The sequence below is a fragment of the Bidens hawaiensis genome, unplaced genomic scaffold (assembly GCF_021521415.1).
Source record: "Bidens hawaiensis isolate Kalapana, Puna unplaced genomic scaffold, B.hawaiensis_p1.1 tig00040098_1, whole genome shotgun sequence".
NCBI classification, from domain to species: domain Eukaryota; kingdom Viridiplantae; phylum Streptophyta; class Magnoliopsida; order Asterales; family Asteraceae; genus Bidens; species Bidens hawaiensis.
In genome coordinates, this window is record NW_027497071.1 from 1 (window position 1) to 18,526 (window position 18,526).

The window sequence follows — 18,526 nt, forward strand, 5'->3', positions numbered from 1 at the left end:
GGGTTATTCGGGTCAACCTGAATTTGGGTGTTTCAACCTAAACACCGACCCGAATATTTTATCTCGGGTTCGTGTTAGGAGTTTAATTGGTTCGGGTGAATTCGGATCTCGGGCCATTTAGGTTTGGGTTCCTTATTCGAGTACGGTTAAAAAGCACACCCCTACTACACACCATGTGAAACTCGGCGCCATCAAGAAGTCACGCCAAGGGAGTGGCGCCTCAATAACCCAACGGTCCCAACATCATATATATATATATATATATATATATATATATATATATATATATATAGTCCAACCATCAGCATCATCTCAACAAACTAACTCCCTTCCTTTATTAGTTTTTTAGAACGACGATTTTCTTTATGTATTTAGGTCACAGGGCTCTCCAAAGTTATTCCACTCTGGCCAGATTATGTTGTCTTAACCGGGCCCACTGTCACGGACCAAATATTTGAAAATCGAGATGTTTGATTTGTGTTGAAACGCTTAGGTCTGTTGGCTCGTCCCGGACTTCATCGGGCACAGCTCCAGCGGGAAAGAAGGCGTACATGCCTAGTTGTGCTTGCACGAAGAACGCATCGATGGTTGCGAGTTGTTGCCGCTCGCCTGATGAGTCCAAGGCAGGACGAAACCAGCGGACCCTGATCATGAGCGGATCGATTGGCTGGCTTTCGGGCATCACACGGAGTCTGAGAAGTAGCTCCGTGACAATTTGTATCATAGCAGGTCGAACATCGGATACGTTGGAACTTGCACACTCAACCAAAAAGAGCTTAAAAATGTTGAGAATGAGTTTTGCAATGGTGGTGGGAGAAGATCGAATGGTCTTTGTACGCCGCGAGTATGGGATCGTGAGCGTCGCCCTAGTCCAAGGAAGTGAAGGCCATCATGCTCGTGTTAAAAAGTTTTAAGGTGTAGCAGAGCCGTAACCTATTTTGAAGTCTGCTAGGTTAGCGAACGTCGGCGTCACATAATCTGACAAAATAATTAACCGACACGGCTAACTCACATTTTGGTTGAACTATCGGGTGTCCCATTTATCAGAGTGAATCATTCTCAATACGCATGGCTTCGGCTTGTGAGCTGATATGGGATGGCGATTTTGCCCTTCAGACATGCATGGCATAGGGGAAGACCAACGTCTAAGTCTTGTACTTCGGTATGGGACGACATGTGCATGCACGAGTACGTGCATGGTTATGGTGGTGGGAGAGTGTCACAGACCAAATATTTGAAGATCAAGATGCTTAATTTGTGTTGAAACGTTTGGGTTTGTTGGCTCGTCTCGGACTTCATTGAGCACGGCCTCAACGGGAAGAGGCGTACATGCCTAGTTGTGCTTGCACGACGAACGCATCGCTGGTTACGAGTTGTTGCCGCTTGCCTGACGAGTCCAAGGCAGGACGAAACTAGCAGACCCTGATCATGAGCGGGCCAATTGGCTAGCATTCCGGCGCCACACGCAGTCTGAGAGGTAGCTCCGTGACACCACACTGGCTTCAGAGTTTGGATTGCGGAGTTCCCCGGGAAACCATACGGTCGGCTGCCACTTAATAGTCGTGCTGCCACAAGATCAGAACTCTTTGGCGTAACACACTTTGGGACAAAAACCTAGGTGGGCTCAGGATGCGAACTGACAATCTCGCAAAGTCTAGCTCAAATTTTTCATTATTAATATTCACCTAAAGTAATACATGTGGAAATCAAACTTAGATCTTCACTTGAGAACCAAGGGTATGTTTGGCAAAACTAGCTGGTAGCTGTAGCTGGAAGCTGCTAGCTAGAAGCTGGAAGCTGGTGGCTAGAAGCTGTAGCTGTTAGCTGTAGCTTTTTAGAAATATTTTGGTGTTTGGTAGAGTAGCTGGAGCTTTTAATAAAACTAGCTGGGTGCTCGTGCGGTTCACCGTTTTAATCCGAAACCTATTCTGACTTGACCCTTTCGACTCAAAATCGTACCAACATGAACTGAACTATATTAGCCCTTTTTGCATCAACTCGTTCCGACCCTAATTTGGTCTTACACATAACCCTGGCTTGTCTAGTTCAACTTGTTGTCGATCCTAACCAATATTCACATAATATGTTAGTTTTTTAAAGTTAAAGAAGTATAACAATATGATACTCACATTAAAGAGAATAAAATGCTTGTTTTTATGATGCAATTTTTTTAAAAAAAATATTAACGTGCGAAAAAGTTATGGTGTTTTAAAAAGTCATGGGGGTAGTTGGTTTTGAATATGGGTTAAATATGTAATTATTATATGAATTAACAAATGATTATGGAAGTTCAAGTACTAAAATTGTAAAATTTGAAATACTAAAAGCTTGTAGTTTTTTCTAAACTCTAAGACCGTTCGTAGTGGGAACGTTCCCACCGGCGTTTTGAAGGATAACGCGGGGGTACACCCCCCCCCCCCCCCGCGTTATGTGATTCTTTTTTGGTGCGTTGTATACAAAACGCGCAGGAATGGCACACAAATCAAAAAATGACCGTTGGTTGCATGGATCCGGTGGTGGGAATAATGGATCCAGTGGTTTTCATGGTGGCCGGAATAATGGATCCGGTGGGTTTCATGGTGGCCGGAACTCCGACGGCGTCAAATCGGAGAATTTAGTGACACCATGTTCAAATCAGAGAATCTCCGACTGCCGAAATTCTTCTTCGTTGCCATGAAGTGGTTTTAAAAGATTGTGTGTGTTTGTGTGTGTGAAGATCGGAGGTGGGTGTGGTTTTGAAGAGACTGTGTGTTTGTGTGTGTGAAGTGGTTTTGAAGAGAGTGAAGGGGTTCTCTATATTTATTATTTATTTGTGCTTTTTTATTATTATTTATTTATTATTTAAATATTTGTGAGGTTAAGTGTTTAGTAAACTGTTCGTGATTGGATCCGATGGCCGAAATAGTTGGATCCGGTGGGTTTCGTGGTGGTCGGAGTAATTGGATCCGGTGGTGGGTGCAAAAAAGTGTAAACATGACTGGGCGCCACGTGGCGCATAATCCCTGATAGTGGAGAGTTATGACTACAGGCTGTTTTTGTACAAAACCATAACTCTGACTGGGCGCCACGTGGCACATAACCCCTGGTAGTGGAGCTTTATGACTACACATGGTCTAATAGTTGGAGCTTTTAGCTTCAAGTATTTTCTCCTAGGGTATGTTTGGCAAAACTAGCTGGTAGCTGTTAGTTGTAAGCTGGAAATTGAAGGCTGGAAGCTGAAAGCTAGAAGCTGAAAGCTAGAAGCTGTGGCTTTTAAATATTTAGGTGTTTGGCAGAGTAGCAGAAGCTTTTAATAAAACTAGCTGGGTGCCCGCGTGGTGTGGCGGAATGGGCGCACAACCTAACATCAACCGCATAATCAGTTTCGGTACATGATTCACCTGATGACAGTGCATACATAACCTAAATGTAGACGTGTAATTCATGAAAAAGCAGTAAGCTTGTAAATGATGTCGAAAATCAAGAAACAAAGCTGAAATATACAATAATTTTCAAATAGATAATTTTTTAAACCAACATATTTTGATATGAATCCCTTTTTGAACATGCACTGTTTTAATCTGAAATATGTTCTGACCTGACCCCTTTCGACTCAAAAGCGTATGACACGAATCGAACTAATTTAAACCATTTTTGTATCGACTCGTTCTGACCCTAATTTGGTCTTACACATGACTCAAGTTCATCTGACTCGACTCCTAATTTGGTCTTACACATGACTCGAGCTCACCTGACTCGACTTTTTACCCGATCCTAACCGATAATCACGTAGTATGTTATTTTTTAAAGTTAAAGAAGTATAGCAATATCATACTCAAATTAAAGAGAATAAAATGCTCGTTTTTTTGATGTAATTTGTTTAAAAAATTAGTAACGTGTGAAAAAGTTATGACTCCTAAAAAAGTTATGAAAATAGTTAGTTTTGAATAAAGGTTGAATATGTAAATATTACATAAATTAACAAAAATTGATATAAGTTCAAGTACCAAACTTGTAAATTCAAATGTTGTAGCAAGCTTTTTTCTCAAAAGCTTTAAGGCCCTTTGCCAAACACACCCCTAACCTAAAAGCTTCAAGCTACTCTAACTAAACAAGACTTTTCATTAAATTTGAGCTTTTTTTTAAAAGCTTGTAACTTAAAACTCGTAAAAGCTCTTTGCTAAACATACCTCAAGTCTTCCTAGGCTGCACGCTAGTGATTGATGAGTTAAAACTCAATCTTTTATATTTCTTACTTAAATTAGTAAACTATAAGAGTAGTATATAGAAAGCATGATACAAAACATATGAATTATGAAATCAAAATGACTAGTTTATTTAAATGAAATATAACCCTAACTAACCATATCTATGAACTCGTCAACGAGTCCTCCTCCTCCTCCACCTGTGATTTTGAAGCAAAGGCAAATGATTTTCCGAGGGTTTTCCTTTCTTTAAATTAAATTAAATCAATCAAGATCACACCATACAAAACCATCTCTTCTGTTGGATTTATCGTTATCGGCCGACTGATATTATTATTATTATTATTATTGTGTGATCATATATATCATCAAGATCTTCTTCGCATACAATCCAGTTGGATCAATCATGAACATGAACATCTTCAAGAAGAAACCCACTCCCAAAGGTCCAATTGTTCTATTCCCTGCCCTAATTCATTCCTATCAATCAAATTTATCCTTTTTACTTCACCCATTCATCTTTAATTCCCAAAATTCACGCTTTTTTAACTTTAATTTGCCTGTTCATTCACTTTTTAGTGTTGATCATGTTAATATTCTTCAAATCATTTGCTAACATATTTTAATCTGTCAGAAGCACTTCGAGAGAGTAAACGAGAAATGTCCAATGCTACTAGAGGTTACCTTTCTTCTTCTTCTTCTTCTTCTTATTATTATCTAATAACTTGTCTTTGTTTTGTTAACTGCCAAAAGTTGTATACTTGATAGCATTTGATCAAATTTGATGATACTCTCAATTATATAATTGATTTGAAATGTGAGCTAAATGTCTGTTATTGTGATGCAGGCATAGAGAGGGAAATCACAGCATTACAATTAGAGGTTTGTTTTCAGCTAAATGATATTAGAACAATGATAACGAGTGTGTTCCGTTTTATGCATAATCAAATACGTGTGTTATAAAGAATTCTGGTATGTTCTACTTATGAATTGAACAGGAAAAGAAGCTTGTTGCCGAGATTAAAAGGACGGCTAAAACGGGAAATGAGGTAAGTTGTGTAAGTTAAGTTAATATGTCATATCTTTATTAAAAAAAAGGATCTTTTTTTATCATATATCGTTGGCTTGTATAGGCAGCTACAAAGATTCTAGCACGGCAATTGGTCAGGCTTAGACAACAAATTGCCAACCTGCAAAGTAGTCGAGCTCAAATGAGAGGCATCGCAACCCATACACAGGTATGTGTGTTTGTGTGTATAATAGTGTCATTAGTTATATTATATGATGGTTTTTTATGGTTTTAACTTCTTGCAGGCATTAGCTGCACACTCTTCTGTGGCTGTTGGGATGAAAGGTGCTACTAAAGCAATGTCAGCAATGAATAAGGTAATAGATAACCAACCGTACAATAATGTTTAGTTTTCATGAATATTTTTATGATGCATATAATCATGTAAATGTGTTTCTGTGCAGGAAATGGCTCCTGCAAAACAAATGAAAGTGATGCAAGATTTCCAGAAACAATCTGCACAAATGAATATGACTGTAAGATACACACACATCCAATATAAATCATAAAATGATCATTTTTGGATGTATAGTTAGAATAACTTCTTCTCTCTTTTTCTGCAGACTGAGATGATGTCAGAGGCCATAGATGATGTTCTTGATGATGATGAAGCTGAAGATGAAACCGATGAGCTAACAAACCAGGTAATCTTCATAAAGCTGTTCTTTTTAGCATGAATGGTTGATTATGGGTGTTTTTGGATATTATTTTTCAAAGTGATTAAGTGATATTGATGTTGTGGCAGCGGATAGAATTAAATCACTCACACTTGATTATGCCCTCTCAAATGACCAAGTAAAGCAATCAAATTTAAATCTTGATTGCGAACACGAATTATAGAACAGGATGGATACTTGATATAATAATAATTTGATCGATAATCTTGGTAAATCAAATACACACTTACACAGCATATGTTTATATATATATATATAGGGACGATTTGGCGCCAACTTCCCATTAAGCGTACAAGTAAACGGAAGTTTGGTAGTTGATGTTTAACTTCCAAACCGTTAACCTTAAGTCCTTAATTATGTCCTAAGTAATAATTACAAATAATAATAACAATTTTTTTGTTTAATCAGTGGACCGACAATTGAATGATCAAAATAGTAGGACCTAATGACCAAAAAGAACATATTTTTGTCATAAAAGTATAAATGGCTTGTGAATGAATTTTTTTGAAAGTTTATTGACTATTTGTTATGTTGCAGGTGCTAGATGAGATTGGTGTTGATGTGGCTTCACAGGTTTGTAGCTATGATAATTTCTACGCCGATTTTAACTGTTTTTTTGTATAAATTGGTTGGCTGATTTATTTGTTTTTTTTTCAACTTTTCACAGTTGTCATCAGCTCCCAAAGGAAAAATTGCCGGGAAAAATACCGAGGATGCTGGCAGGTGAAATTTATTTGAATTATTATTATAAATTGCTACACCCTTTGACCCATTATGGTTGTGTATATTTGCATTAGTTTGTCTCACAAGATTTCCAAGTAATTATATTAAAAAACATGTTGGTTTTTGTGATGTATGCAGTTCTGAAATAGATGAGTTGGAGAAGAGATTGGCAGCCCTAAGAGGTTAGAATTATTTGACCATACATACTCCATATGGTCAACTAGTCATGACTTTATCCACACAGGTGTGTGCACTTTTGTACATGTATCCATCATTTGATGTTACTTATTACAAATCCATCATAAGTAGGCTTGGTTTTGAGTGTTATATTTTGGCCAATTGGCAATTGTGTACTTGATTGTTGAGAGGTTATATCCATGATTGATTGCAACTTTTTTGGCCAAATTATGTACTTATTGTACTGTCACTTAACGGGTAAAAGTTATTCTAGGGATAACAAGCCGATCTTGGGAAGGTTTGGCACCTAGATGTCAACTTTCTTTCCTAGTCTCGAGTTTTTCTTCTTGACTTATTGCTTGGGATTGGGTTTGGCGCCATTCAATATTAAATATCTTCTCGTGCTCAAAAGTGAATCGATTCCATAAAAGTTTTATCATTAATGTACTACTTGGTGGGGTTCGGGGTGGGTGGTGTTGTGGTTGTATTATGTCATAACTCATATAACTAATTCACAACTTGTTTGATCATATATCAAGGTGAGGTTGATCTCTCTTCTTTTCTAAGCCTCTATACAAGACCAATAAAAGCGAAATAAAAAACATGATACACTCGCTGACGAGATCATCGTTCAAATACAAAAATGATAAACTCGATTATAGGATATTAAATATTGATACAAGATCTATAGGAGATTCACAAAGTCAAGTCAAGTACAAGATGTGAGATCACTCTAAGTTGTTTATAATAATGAAGATTTTGGAATGCAAATTGAATTCTTCAAACTTCTATAGAACAAATGAGTGGTTTATAAAAGCCTATAAAAATAATACTTGACACTTATAAGTAAAATAAATGGTTGGTGGAAAGAAAAATTAAAACATGCATTAGAAAAAAAAGTAAACTCTTAAATATTTCTATACAACAAATTAAGCTCTTTTGAAAATTTTTATTGAATAAACTTTTATAGAACAACTAAAAGTGTGAAGTCTACAGTTTTTTTTTAAATGCTTCAACAAGTAATACAAATGGTTGGTTGATCGAAACTTGAAAGAACATGTCAAAAAGCTTTAACATATTTTCCTATGTGAGTGAAGTTTGATGTTTTATAAGGTTACAGTTTTCGATTATAAAGTTATAACCCTACACTTACATACTACACTAAACACCAACCCTTGCAAAAGGAAAGGTCTTAGAAATGTGATCTTACTCGACTTTTATATCTCATCATCAAATTTAAGATCCAAGAAACAGATGGTTAGATTGTTATCGTTTTGTACACACTATTAAACGAAATGAAATACACTTTGTTTTTAATCATTTCAACACTTGGATTCAAAGAGAACGTACTCATACCTCCCAAGTACCTCTCCATCTCAACTTGTCTCGAACACACCTCAAACTTAACTCATTACCAAAAGTTATGATCAAGCCAAGCCGCTTATGAGTTAAAAGCTCAACGATCCAAACTTAAAAGGCTTGAGCCTAAGCTAGAGCTTATATCAGAGCTCACTAGTCATAAATAAGCTTCACATATCAAGTTAAATGCATAAAGGACCAAAAATTTGTGTAATATAATTTAATATATTAAATGTATACCTAATAATAACAATATGTATATCTTTAATAATAACAAATTATAACCATCATCATCATCATACTCAGTATATCCCACCAATAGCAAAGCTATGGTAGGGTCTGAGGAGGGTAAGATGTAGACAGCTTTACCTCTACCCCAAAGGGATAGAGAGGCTGCTTCCGGAAACAAATCATAACCATATATATTTAAAAATAATTTTTATAAGTATATGTAAGTACAAGAATTTAGTAATTAATAAATTAACCACATGGAACACAAGTCACACTTAGACTAAAGAGAAGCAAACTTGTTAGAAAATGACTCATCTTGAAAAAGAGCATAACTTTACGTTTGATGTTACATGTTTTACGTATGAAGTTACATGACCCATGAGTAGTGGATGAAAACATCTCAGTAAACCAGACCGAAATTCCACAATCTAGAGCTCCAATTTCAAAGTTGATGGTTTTTACCCAACCTTAACAACTTCTAATCATTTGGTTGTCTAAATTTACATTTACGTTTTATCCGTGTCTTTAATTACGCTAGTTAATTTTTAATTTTGAATATACGGCAATACAGTAGATTTAAAATTCGTCGTTACATGGCTTGAGGTGTATTCTTTCATGTAACAATATATCAATGTCTCTCCAAAGTTCTCTTCTCTTCAAATTTTCATGTTTTCGATTTGCATCGATTAATATCAAAGCTCTTTAGCATCCAAACAACAAAAATGTGCAACAACGTCGTAACAAGGGTGTGTGGGTTGGCGATGATTAGGGATGGGCATTTTTTTTTCGAATAACAGTATTGTCCCAAGCAACACCACCGATACCAATATTCTCTTTTCATGTTTTTTGTTTCGCTCAGTATTTTTAATGATACTGATACCAACCAATACCAAACTGACAAAATCGTTATGGTATTTACCATTCAGTTTACCTCTTGATCCTTTCAATCGTATTCAGTTTTGGTACTTTTAGGTACCCATGTCATCTATAGTGTTAGATGAACTCTGACAAGTAGCGGTTGATCTCACTTCCCGTCGAAATGATAGTTAAGATAATAACGTAACTGTTACGATGATTCTAACAGGGATAGCAAACTGCTTGCTCATTTCTAAGAAGTGGAGAAACTACCCACAAACCGAGCTTAAAACCACTTGTTGCGTCACCAACTTCATATAAGGCACTAGAAGAATTAACCGAATAACTCTATAAATAACCAATCAAGCAACCAGTTTAAACGGATTTCCAAAAGTCCACGAAATTATTCAAAGAAAACAAACTCATTTGTTTCGAAGCAAATAAACGAAAACACAGTAGTCTAATCAAATACGAATACATAGACCGCAAATTCCCCTAAAACACAACTTAAAATTGCAGGTTTTAGAATCTTCTTTAATGTATAACTTTATATCGTTTTACTTCCTGATATGAAGCAACTCAAAGCTCCTGAGATGATCTTCAGGGCCACCCTTAGACAAGCCCGCCGCCAATTGTTTGTTATCATATGCCCTGGATACGCGGGCCCCACTACTTGACATGTGTCGGCTTGTTCTGCCTTCTGTCACTTCTACTGAAGAAGTCGGTTTACTGCTGCTTAAAAAGGATGCCCGTTTTGATGAGCTCCCGTTTCTTGAAGATCGGACCTTTTCTGAATCAGGTTGCTGTGCATGGTAGTATCATGGTTACATTCATATACAAGTGTTTTATATATCTTAAATGTGGAAATTAAACATATTAAATTTAGAAACTTACCACATCTTTTGATGAAGGTGCATCTTCTGAAATCCTGTTTCTAGAAAGTTCAAGGCGGGGTCCACCTACAGGGCTTCTTCTTGGGAGCGTTTCACGAACATCTTGTACGGCTACAAGAAAAAAGCAAGCAATAATTATAAGCATGCTCGAGAAACAATATAGACTCACTCAAGAATATCTCCAGGAATATCCAAAAAAAAATTCTAAACACACTTTGGGTCACTTCTACCTTAAGTTTTATCTATTTTAATTTTACCCATTGACCCTATATAGGTAAAAACATAGCCTGCATCGACCCGTTAATATGAACAACAGAAAATAGACACCTTTACTTCTAAACCTTACCTGATATTCTTCCTGGTCTTTCTGCAGATTTACCAACATTTTGACCAGCAATCCCGCTTTGAATCTGCAAATCACACACACACCTGATAAATATTTGTTCTAGAAAAATCACATAAATATACAAGTAATACAAGTCATATATTCACTTACTCTTCCTCTTGAGCTGGCACCAATTTGTGGATACTTCAACATGGTCCAATCAAAACCTTAGTCAAACTGATAGCCTGTAAAAGTGAACCTTTCAGTATGTATATAACACACGCGTATATAATGCTCAACTAATGTAGAAAAAAATGAAAACATCAAGAATTTGGCACCTTCACGAATAAATAAGTCACAGAAAAGCCTCTTCAGATACGAATAGTCAGGTTTATCTTCAAATTTCAATGATCGACAATAATGGAAGTATGACATGAACTCTGATGGATAGGACTTGCATAACACCTGTTGAAATACATTTAGTGTCATGTAAGTTTTATACAAATATAAGCGTAACTACAGAAATTAATAGTAATATATACATACCTCTATTGGAGTCAACATCTTCTTTTCACTAATCCTATCGTACTTCTGCTTTTTAGTTCCTGCTTTCAGTCCCTGCCATGGAAGACTAACCCAAAAAAAACACAAATAAATTGTAGATCAAGAAAGAAAGTATATTAACGTAAAGTTGAAAATACTAAACCAAAGCAATTACTCACCTTCCTCTTAGGAAATACATAAGAACATAACCAAGTGATTCCAGATCATCGCGTCTACTTTGTTCTGCATTATCATAAGTATTTACAATTTTAGAAAAAATCTTTATCGTATATATCATCCCAAAATAAATCACTAGTATGAAAAGCCACTCACCAACGCCAAGGTGTGTGTTGACACTAGCATAACAAGCCGGGCCCATGAGATTCTTGTTTTCCCTGATGATAATAACATAGTAACGGTTACAAAACATAGAAATAATAAATTAAAAAAAATACCTTTTGAGGCTAATCAAGTTACCTGTATGGTATGTGTCTGTGAGTTTGAAGATCTCTATACTTTTTTGCAAGGCCAAAATCAATGATATACACCTGCCATAAAAAGAACCATAAAAATAGGTGAAGTAAAATACGGTTTTAGTCCTTGCGGTTCAGCCAAAATAACCCTTTTATTACAAAAGTTCTAATTTGGCCTTTTTTAGGTTTCATTCTCGTAATCTCGTTTCAATTAAATCCAAATATTTAACAATGCTAGAATTTTACAGAGACGATTTATGTAGTTTACTCAATAATCTAATAGTTGGAGGACTATTTGTGTATATATATTAACATATATCAAGAAGGTAATGTTCGATCATGATTATTAAAGGTTAACAATCCAAATCTGTAAATATAATTATTAAAATCTCCTTATCAATTTTGCAAAAATAACGAGAAGCGCGAACCTGATTTGCTTTGCGGCCCAGGCCCATTAAAAAATTATCAGGCTTTAGGTCACGATGAAGGAAACTTCTTGCATGCATGTACTCGACTCTGTTTATCTGCAAAAGTTTAATAAATTATAAGTGGACTGAAAGTCAATAACAGTATAGAAAGACAAGATTAATGGCACTTACTAATTGGTCTGCAAGCATTAAAACCGTCTTCAAGGAGAACTTTCTATTGCAAAAGTTAAAAAGGTCTTCAAGACTCGGGCCAAGTAAGTCAATGGCCATTGCATTGTACTCTCCCTCAACTCCAAACCACTTAAGGCTAGGTACTCTAGCTTCATATTAGAAAGATAAATAAACGGTCGTATTAATTTATTTCTAATACGGAGTAATATATTAGTATTCATTTATCACATATCATCATACGATGATACGACATAATAATACAAAACATGCTTAAAAAGAACCTAGATTAAAAGACTCACTTCCTCCCTGAAGAAGCATATATATCTTCGATTCATAACGAAGCTGAGGATGCTTTGTCTTGGTGGGTTCCTGAAAATTACACATATTCAAATGGAAAAAAAAGGTTAAAAGTTAAATTATAAAACTTAAAACTAGGTTGAACATGTAAATGAAATAAGAATAAAAATTCATTTGCATTTAAAATGAGCCTACTGCTACACGTATTCAAAAGAAAAAAAACACGTGAACCCAATAAAAAAAACGCATACACGTGCAGAAGATTGAAAATACTATTCAAATACGGTAAAAATCGACGACAATTTGTACTTTTTAAGTCGACATGTAAAAAGTTTACGAATTTATCCAGCCCTGGCTAGAAACAAAAACAAAAAAACAGCCATTAAATCACAAGATAGCCGTATTCATAAACTATTGACAAATCATAATCTAAACCTAATTGTTCCGTTTTCAGCTTCGAACAACATACTCCCACTTATTAAATAATCTAAACCTAATTGTTCGATATTAGATGCAATAATCAACCAGCCAATAAACTAATTAACCAGTTTAACATCAAAATCATCATAAAAATGTAGAAAGCTTACAAATTTATGCAGCCCTGACTAGAAACAAAAACAAAAAAAGCAACTTTTAAAACACGAGATGGTCGTATTCACAAACTCTTGATAAAATATAATCTAAATCTAATTGTTCGATACCACATCCAAACATATCATGTATCAATCAACAAGCCAACCAGTTTAACATCAAAATCATCATCAAGAAATTAGGTCAATACCAGCTTAACAGCACATTCTTGTCCAGTTTGAAGATTAACACCTGCATATAATCAAAAAAATTAAAAATTTACTAAAAAAAACATAAATTTAATACCCAAGATGAAAAATTAATTAAAAAAAACATACCCAAATAAAGTTCACCAAAAGATCCACTCCCAATCTTCCTTCCAAGCTTAAACTTACCACCAACAACACGATCCATAATAATAATAATAATCGGTTCAATTAAGTCAACATAAAACAGCTAATGCACACACACCAAGATCTATCTATCTATATGCACCTAACAATTAGGGTTTGTAAAAACTCAACCCTAGTTAACAATAATCAAATCAAATCAAACCCTAATCAGAATCGATCCAAATTAACAATCTTTTCTGGTCCGGGCACCTAAACCCACTATACAATATTGAAAATTCAATGAATTGAATCAAAAAGTTTTGATTTTTTTGATAATCTAACAAACCCTAATTCGAAAACAAGAAGATCATCGTACGGTGGTGATTGATTGAGGAAACAGGTGTGTTTAGAATATGGGTTTTGTTTGTTTGATGGGTTGATTGAAGAAGAGAATGAGAAAAAGAGAAAAGATTGCGTTGAATGATGAGAGAGAGTAGAGAGAGAGAGGATACGTGAGGAGGATGAAGAAGAAGAAGAAAATTAAGAGAAAGGCAGGTGGTGGTGCTGATATTACAAATCTTTTATTATAACGAATTCTTTAATCGGGCTACGTCTAGATACATCATATCGGTTTGTTTTTTAGGTACGGAGAAAACCCTAAATTTAATGGTAAAGCCCGTGAACACTGGTTCAAAGGCATAAACGACAATATTATATGATAAAACTCGTTCAATTTAAATAATTAATTAATGAACTTCACAAACTCATTTAATCTCACATCATCCTTGGTTACAATAAATAAAACATGGAGACTCTCTTTTCACTCCATCACCAAGGCAATGACCATTTTTTAAAAGTTATTTTGTAGAAATTATGTTGATATTAATATTTCTTGATATTATAATAGTATTGTTATTATTAGTGCTAGAACTTTTGATATTATTAGGTGGATGATTTATACACCCATTAGTTTTGATGTGATATTAAAAGAATAAAGTGTAGCATTATATGATTATAAAGAGCAAGAATAATGATATAAATCAAAGTTAATGGTGTACATGCCACTAGCATATATCCTCGTTTATGGTCTAGTGATAGGAAAGTTGGGTTATCTAATTAATGTAGACTTAAATTTGATTTCTATCTATGTCAATTTGGATGAATATTGGCAATAAAGAATTTGAGCTAGGTCTTGCGAGGTTGTTAGTTTGGATTCCGAACCCACCCAGGTTTTTGTCTCACCGTGTGTTATGCCAAAGAGTTATGCTCTAGTGACAACACAACGACTGTCAAGTGGCAACCGACGGTATGGTTTCCAGAGGAATACCCAAGCGAAACTTTGAAGCTAACATAAGCCCGGTTAAAACAACATGGTCTGCTCAGAGTAGGGCAAGGTGGCTCTCTAAATTGAAGAGTGCGATGGTCTGAACACAAAAAGAAAATCGTTGTTCTATAAATAAAACATACCACTAATATATTATTATTGTTATCAGGATAGGAAAGGTTTTATATAAAGGTTTGAATGTTCTTTTTTAGATTTTGAATGTATGAGTTTTCGGGATTTTGAAATATAATTGACAAAGATAGTGATTAGGGTTGTGTGATTAACGTGGTAATTTATATAAAAATTGGGATTAGTAAACTTGAAGTCGAGAGAAGAATTGGTTTTTTGGGGATTCAAAGGTGTGTGCTTTGAGTTGTTTTAAATGTTTGGATTTTTATTACAAGTGAGGGAGAAAGGATGATAGGATGTGTGAAGGGTGAGGAGTGATAAATGCGACAATGAGGATGAATGATGTTAGGTGTGATGGTGAATGCGATGGAAGGATAACGTGGGCCAAAAAGAGGAGGCGGGAGAAGAAGGAAGAGGAATGATGGTTACGTTGGTGTGAGTTGTTGGTTGTTGATTATGAAGTTGTGTGCCGATGGTAGTTTTGATGTTATGGTTTATGAGTTTTATGGATCCCGATTGGACAAAGAAATGAGAAAATATATGAAAGAAAAGGGGATTGTGGTTACAATGGTGTGAGGTGTTCATTAGAGCAAAGTGGTGGGTTATGATGACATTTGATGTAATGTAGTGGTGAGTGGTATTTTATAATAGTAATTTAATATTTAATCAAAAGTTTAAGGATCGTAATATAATAAAAACGATAAAATTATCATTTCGATAAATTAACATACGTGGTAAACATTGGTTGCATATGTTTGCGTTTCACGGAATTTTTTTAAAGGAATTAGAATTTGAATTAGAATTTGAATGGAATGGAATGTTTGAAAATCCTTATCATGTGTTTGGTTGGTTAATATGTTATTAGAATTGGAATCTTCTCTATTCTATTCATCTCCCTTCAATCTACTAACATATAAATAATAAACTAACAAAAAAATGATAATTTAAAAAAAGTAAAAATATAAATATAAAATTAACTAAAAAAATTGAAAATTTATTTAAAAACCAAACAAAAAAACATGAACTAAAACATAAATATATATCAAAATATTTCATCAAGCACAAATTTAGTTGAAGCATTTCATCAAACAGTTGGTGTGGAATAGACATTTGTTAAAAATACTTCAAAATTTCAAAAACTTTTGATAACCCTTTGAAAAGTATCCAAGATTTACCTACACCCATGTTTAAAAGTGGGAATAATAAAAAGGATAATATATGTTTAAACACAAAACAAAAATTAAATTATAACAATAAATAAATAAATAATAATAATATTTATTATCGATAAGGGGACAACAATAATGACTGAGTAGTTGTTCGATGATTATAATAATAATTATATATAAGTATTATACATGCTTCATCTTCTCCGTTATTGTCTATAACTAAAGCACACAAACAAAAATCTAACCTGTGGTGGAGGAGCACGGCGGTGGAGGTAGACGAGCAGGACGGTGGTTCACGGTGGTAGAGAACGGCGGTGGAGGTAGACGAGCGATACGGTGGTAGAGAACGGCGGTGGAGCATGGTGGTGGAGAGAGGCGGTGGAAAAGAGTCAATGGTAGCGGCTTGGGTTAGGGTTTAAAACATTCCTTAATATTCCTTTCAAAACCAGTGAGATTTTAAAATCCTATGAAAATGGGATTTGATGGGATTCTCTTCCATTTCAATTCCAGTTAATAGTGAAACGAACACAGAAATGTATGGGATTTAAAATCACATTCCGTCCAATTCCACTGAATTCCGCGAAACGAACAAGCCCTAAATTTATCGTTAATTTTCTAAAATTTTTATCTCATCATGTCTATCCCCTATTTAATTAAATATAACTTATTTTTTTTTTACTTTTATTACTTTTTTTTCTCTTCCATTCATAAAACACTTTAAAGAATATATATAATAAACAATTATGTGGGGCGGAATAGTGGAACCTTCAATTTAGGGGGTTTAACGTAGGGGGTGTTTGTTTTTTCTTCAAACATCTTCAAGGGAGCTAATGTCTGCAGGCGCGCAGACATTACCCTTGAAGACTGTTTGTTTTTTTTCTTAAAACAGATCTGAAGTTATCTTCTTTCATCTTAAAAGAAAAGCAAGGAAATCTTGCTTAAAACACCTTCACAAAAAAACCCTACTCTTCTCCCTTTGCAGCCACCCTCTCATCCACTGCTCCTACCACCGTCCGCCAACACCACCACCCACCGTACGCCGCCACCACCACCCCCGTACCCCGCCGCCACCGTCCACCACCATCCACCGCCACCACCACCGTCCACCACCCACCATCCATCACCACCACCGTCCACCACCCACCATCCATCACCACCACCGTCCGCCACCACCACCACCATCCATCACCGCCACCACCACCATCCATCACCCACCACCACCACCATCCATCACCGCCACCACCACCACCATCCATCACCGCCACCACCACCGTCCACCACCCACCATCCATCACCACCACCGTCCACCACCCACCATCCATCACCACCACCGTCCGCCACCACCACCACCATCCATCACCACCACCGTCCACCACCCACCATCCATCACCACCACCGTCCATCACCACCACCACCATCCATCACCGCCACCACCACCATCCATCACCACCACCGTCCACCACCAACCAAAACCATCCATCACCACCACCCATTGTCCACCACCACCATCCACCGCCACTACCCACCGTCCGCCGCCACTACCACCATCCACCACCACCACCTTCCACCACCCACCAAAACCAAATCGGCATGGCAAGCAAAGACTAAAAACTAGATGTAACTTGAATAAATGACTTCTATCTTGTGAGATAAGTTTGACAGTTATGCAGACAGTATCAGCTTATAAAAACAAACAGTCTTATATTTTCAGCTTGCAGATCTTCAGACCACATCTTCAGTTGCAGACATGAAAACAGATGAAATCAGCTTGCAGACAGTTTATGTCTGCAAAAACAAACAGCACCGTAGATTCCCATATAACATGGTGTATGAAAAATGAGGATGGAATGCCTGCCTGCCTGATGTGAAATAAAAAAGTACAAGCTATTTATGATTTCTTCTAAATTTTAGATATATGAAGAAAATGAGGTTGTAAATCTACTTGTAAATTTTAACAAACTATATGAATCATTTTTATAATTAATACTTATTACTTATTATTATAATACTTATTATAGTAATAAGTATATTTACATCTCATCAATGCTATTATTAGTAGGAAGAAACCCTAGCTAAGGCCAATTTAAGAACTTCGCATTGTTGGTAAAATAAAAGCCCTTTTTAAATATGATGTACTGATTGTTCTTAACGGACGAGTTTGAAGAGTTATTTGTCATTGCAAGCATAAGTAGTGTATGAAAAGCTTCACCATAACCCATATGGTTCATAACTTTCTTTTACCATCAAGTAACAAACTTTCATATGAATCATAAATCACACATCCTTAGCAAAGCTAGGTAGTAATAGACACAAATAAAATAGTATAGTTTGGGATAGTTTGTGTAAATATCTAGATAGTATTTGAACTTGTGTACAAACCCGAATCATTTCGCATTCATATTTTAATCAGTATAACCATTTTCAGCATTCTCTAATGCTCTAATCTTCAAGCTTATTCGTCACAATTCAGGCTACGTTCTTCAAGCTTACACTGATGCTCATTGACAGGGATCCACCTATTCTCTAATGTCAATCTAAACGAGTTGCTTATTTGTCACAACTCAGTCTCCTGTCTTCTATCTTACACGGGCTCTCAC

General features: G+C 35.7%; 1 protein-coding gene and 1 pseudogene across 2 annotated transcripts; one reads left to right on the forward strand and one right to left on the reverse strand.

Moving 5' to 3' along the window:
* Positions 1 to 4,589: 4,589 nt before the first annotated feature.
* Positions 4,590 to 7,045, forward strand: LOC143591844 (vacuolar protein sorting-associated protein 2 homolog 3-like). Its single transcript, XM_077071925.1, has 11 exons — positions 4,590 to 4,630; positions 4,819 to 4,863; positions 5,032 to 5,066; positions 5,183 to 5,233; positions 5,318 to 5,422; positions 5,499 to 5,570; positions 5,658 to 5,729; positions 5,817 to 5,897; positions 6,468 to 6,503; positions 6,598 to 6,653; positions 6,792 to 7,045. Exons 1-11 carry the CDS (start codon positions 4,591 to 4,593, stop codon positions 6,838 to 6,840), a joined length of 642 nt encoding a protein of 213 aa, XP_076928040.1. The 5' UTR covers position 4,590; the 3' UTR covers positions 6,841 to 7,045.
* A 2,614-nt stretch (positions 7,046 to 9,659) lies between these two features.
* LOC143591842 (uncharacterized) lies at positions 9,660 to 13,865 on the reverse strand (annotated as a pseudogene). The gene is made up of 14 exons (XR_013145791.1): positions 13,314 to 13,865; positions 13,187 to 13,227; positions 12,408 to 12,477; positions 12,109 to 12,257; positions 11,938 to 12,033; positions 11,514 to 11,584; positions 11,370 to 11,431; positions 11,216 to 11,279; positions 11,040 to 11,124; positions 10,832 to 10,958; positions 10,665 to 10,738; positions 10,515 to 10,578; positions 10,170 to 10,279; positions 9,660 to 10,078 (listed from the first exon to the last, which is right to left on the reverse strand). The product of XR_013145791.1 is annotated as an uncharacterized LOC143591842 (transcript).
* Between the last annotated feature and the right edge of the window lie 4,661 nt (positions 13,866 to 18,526).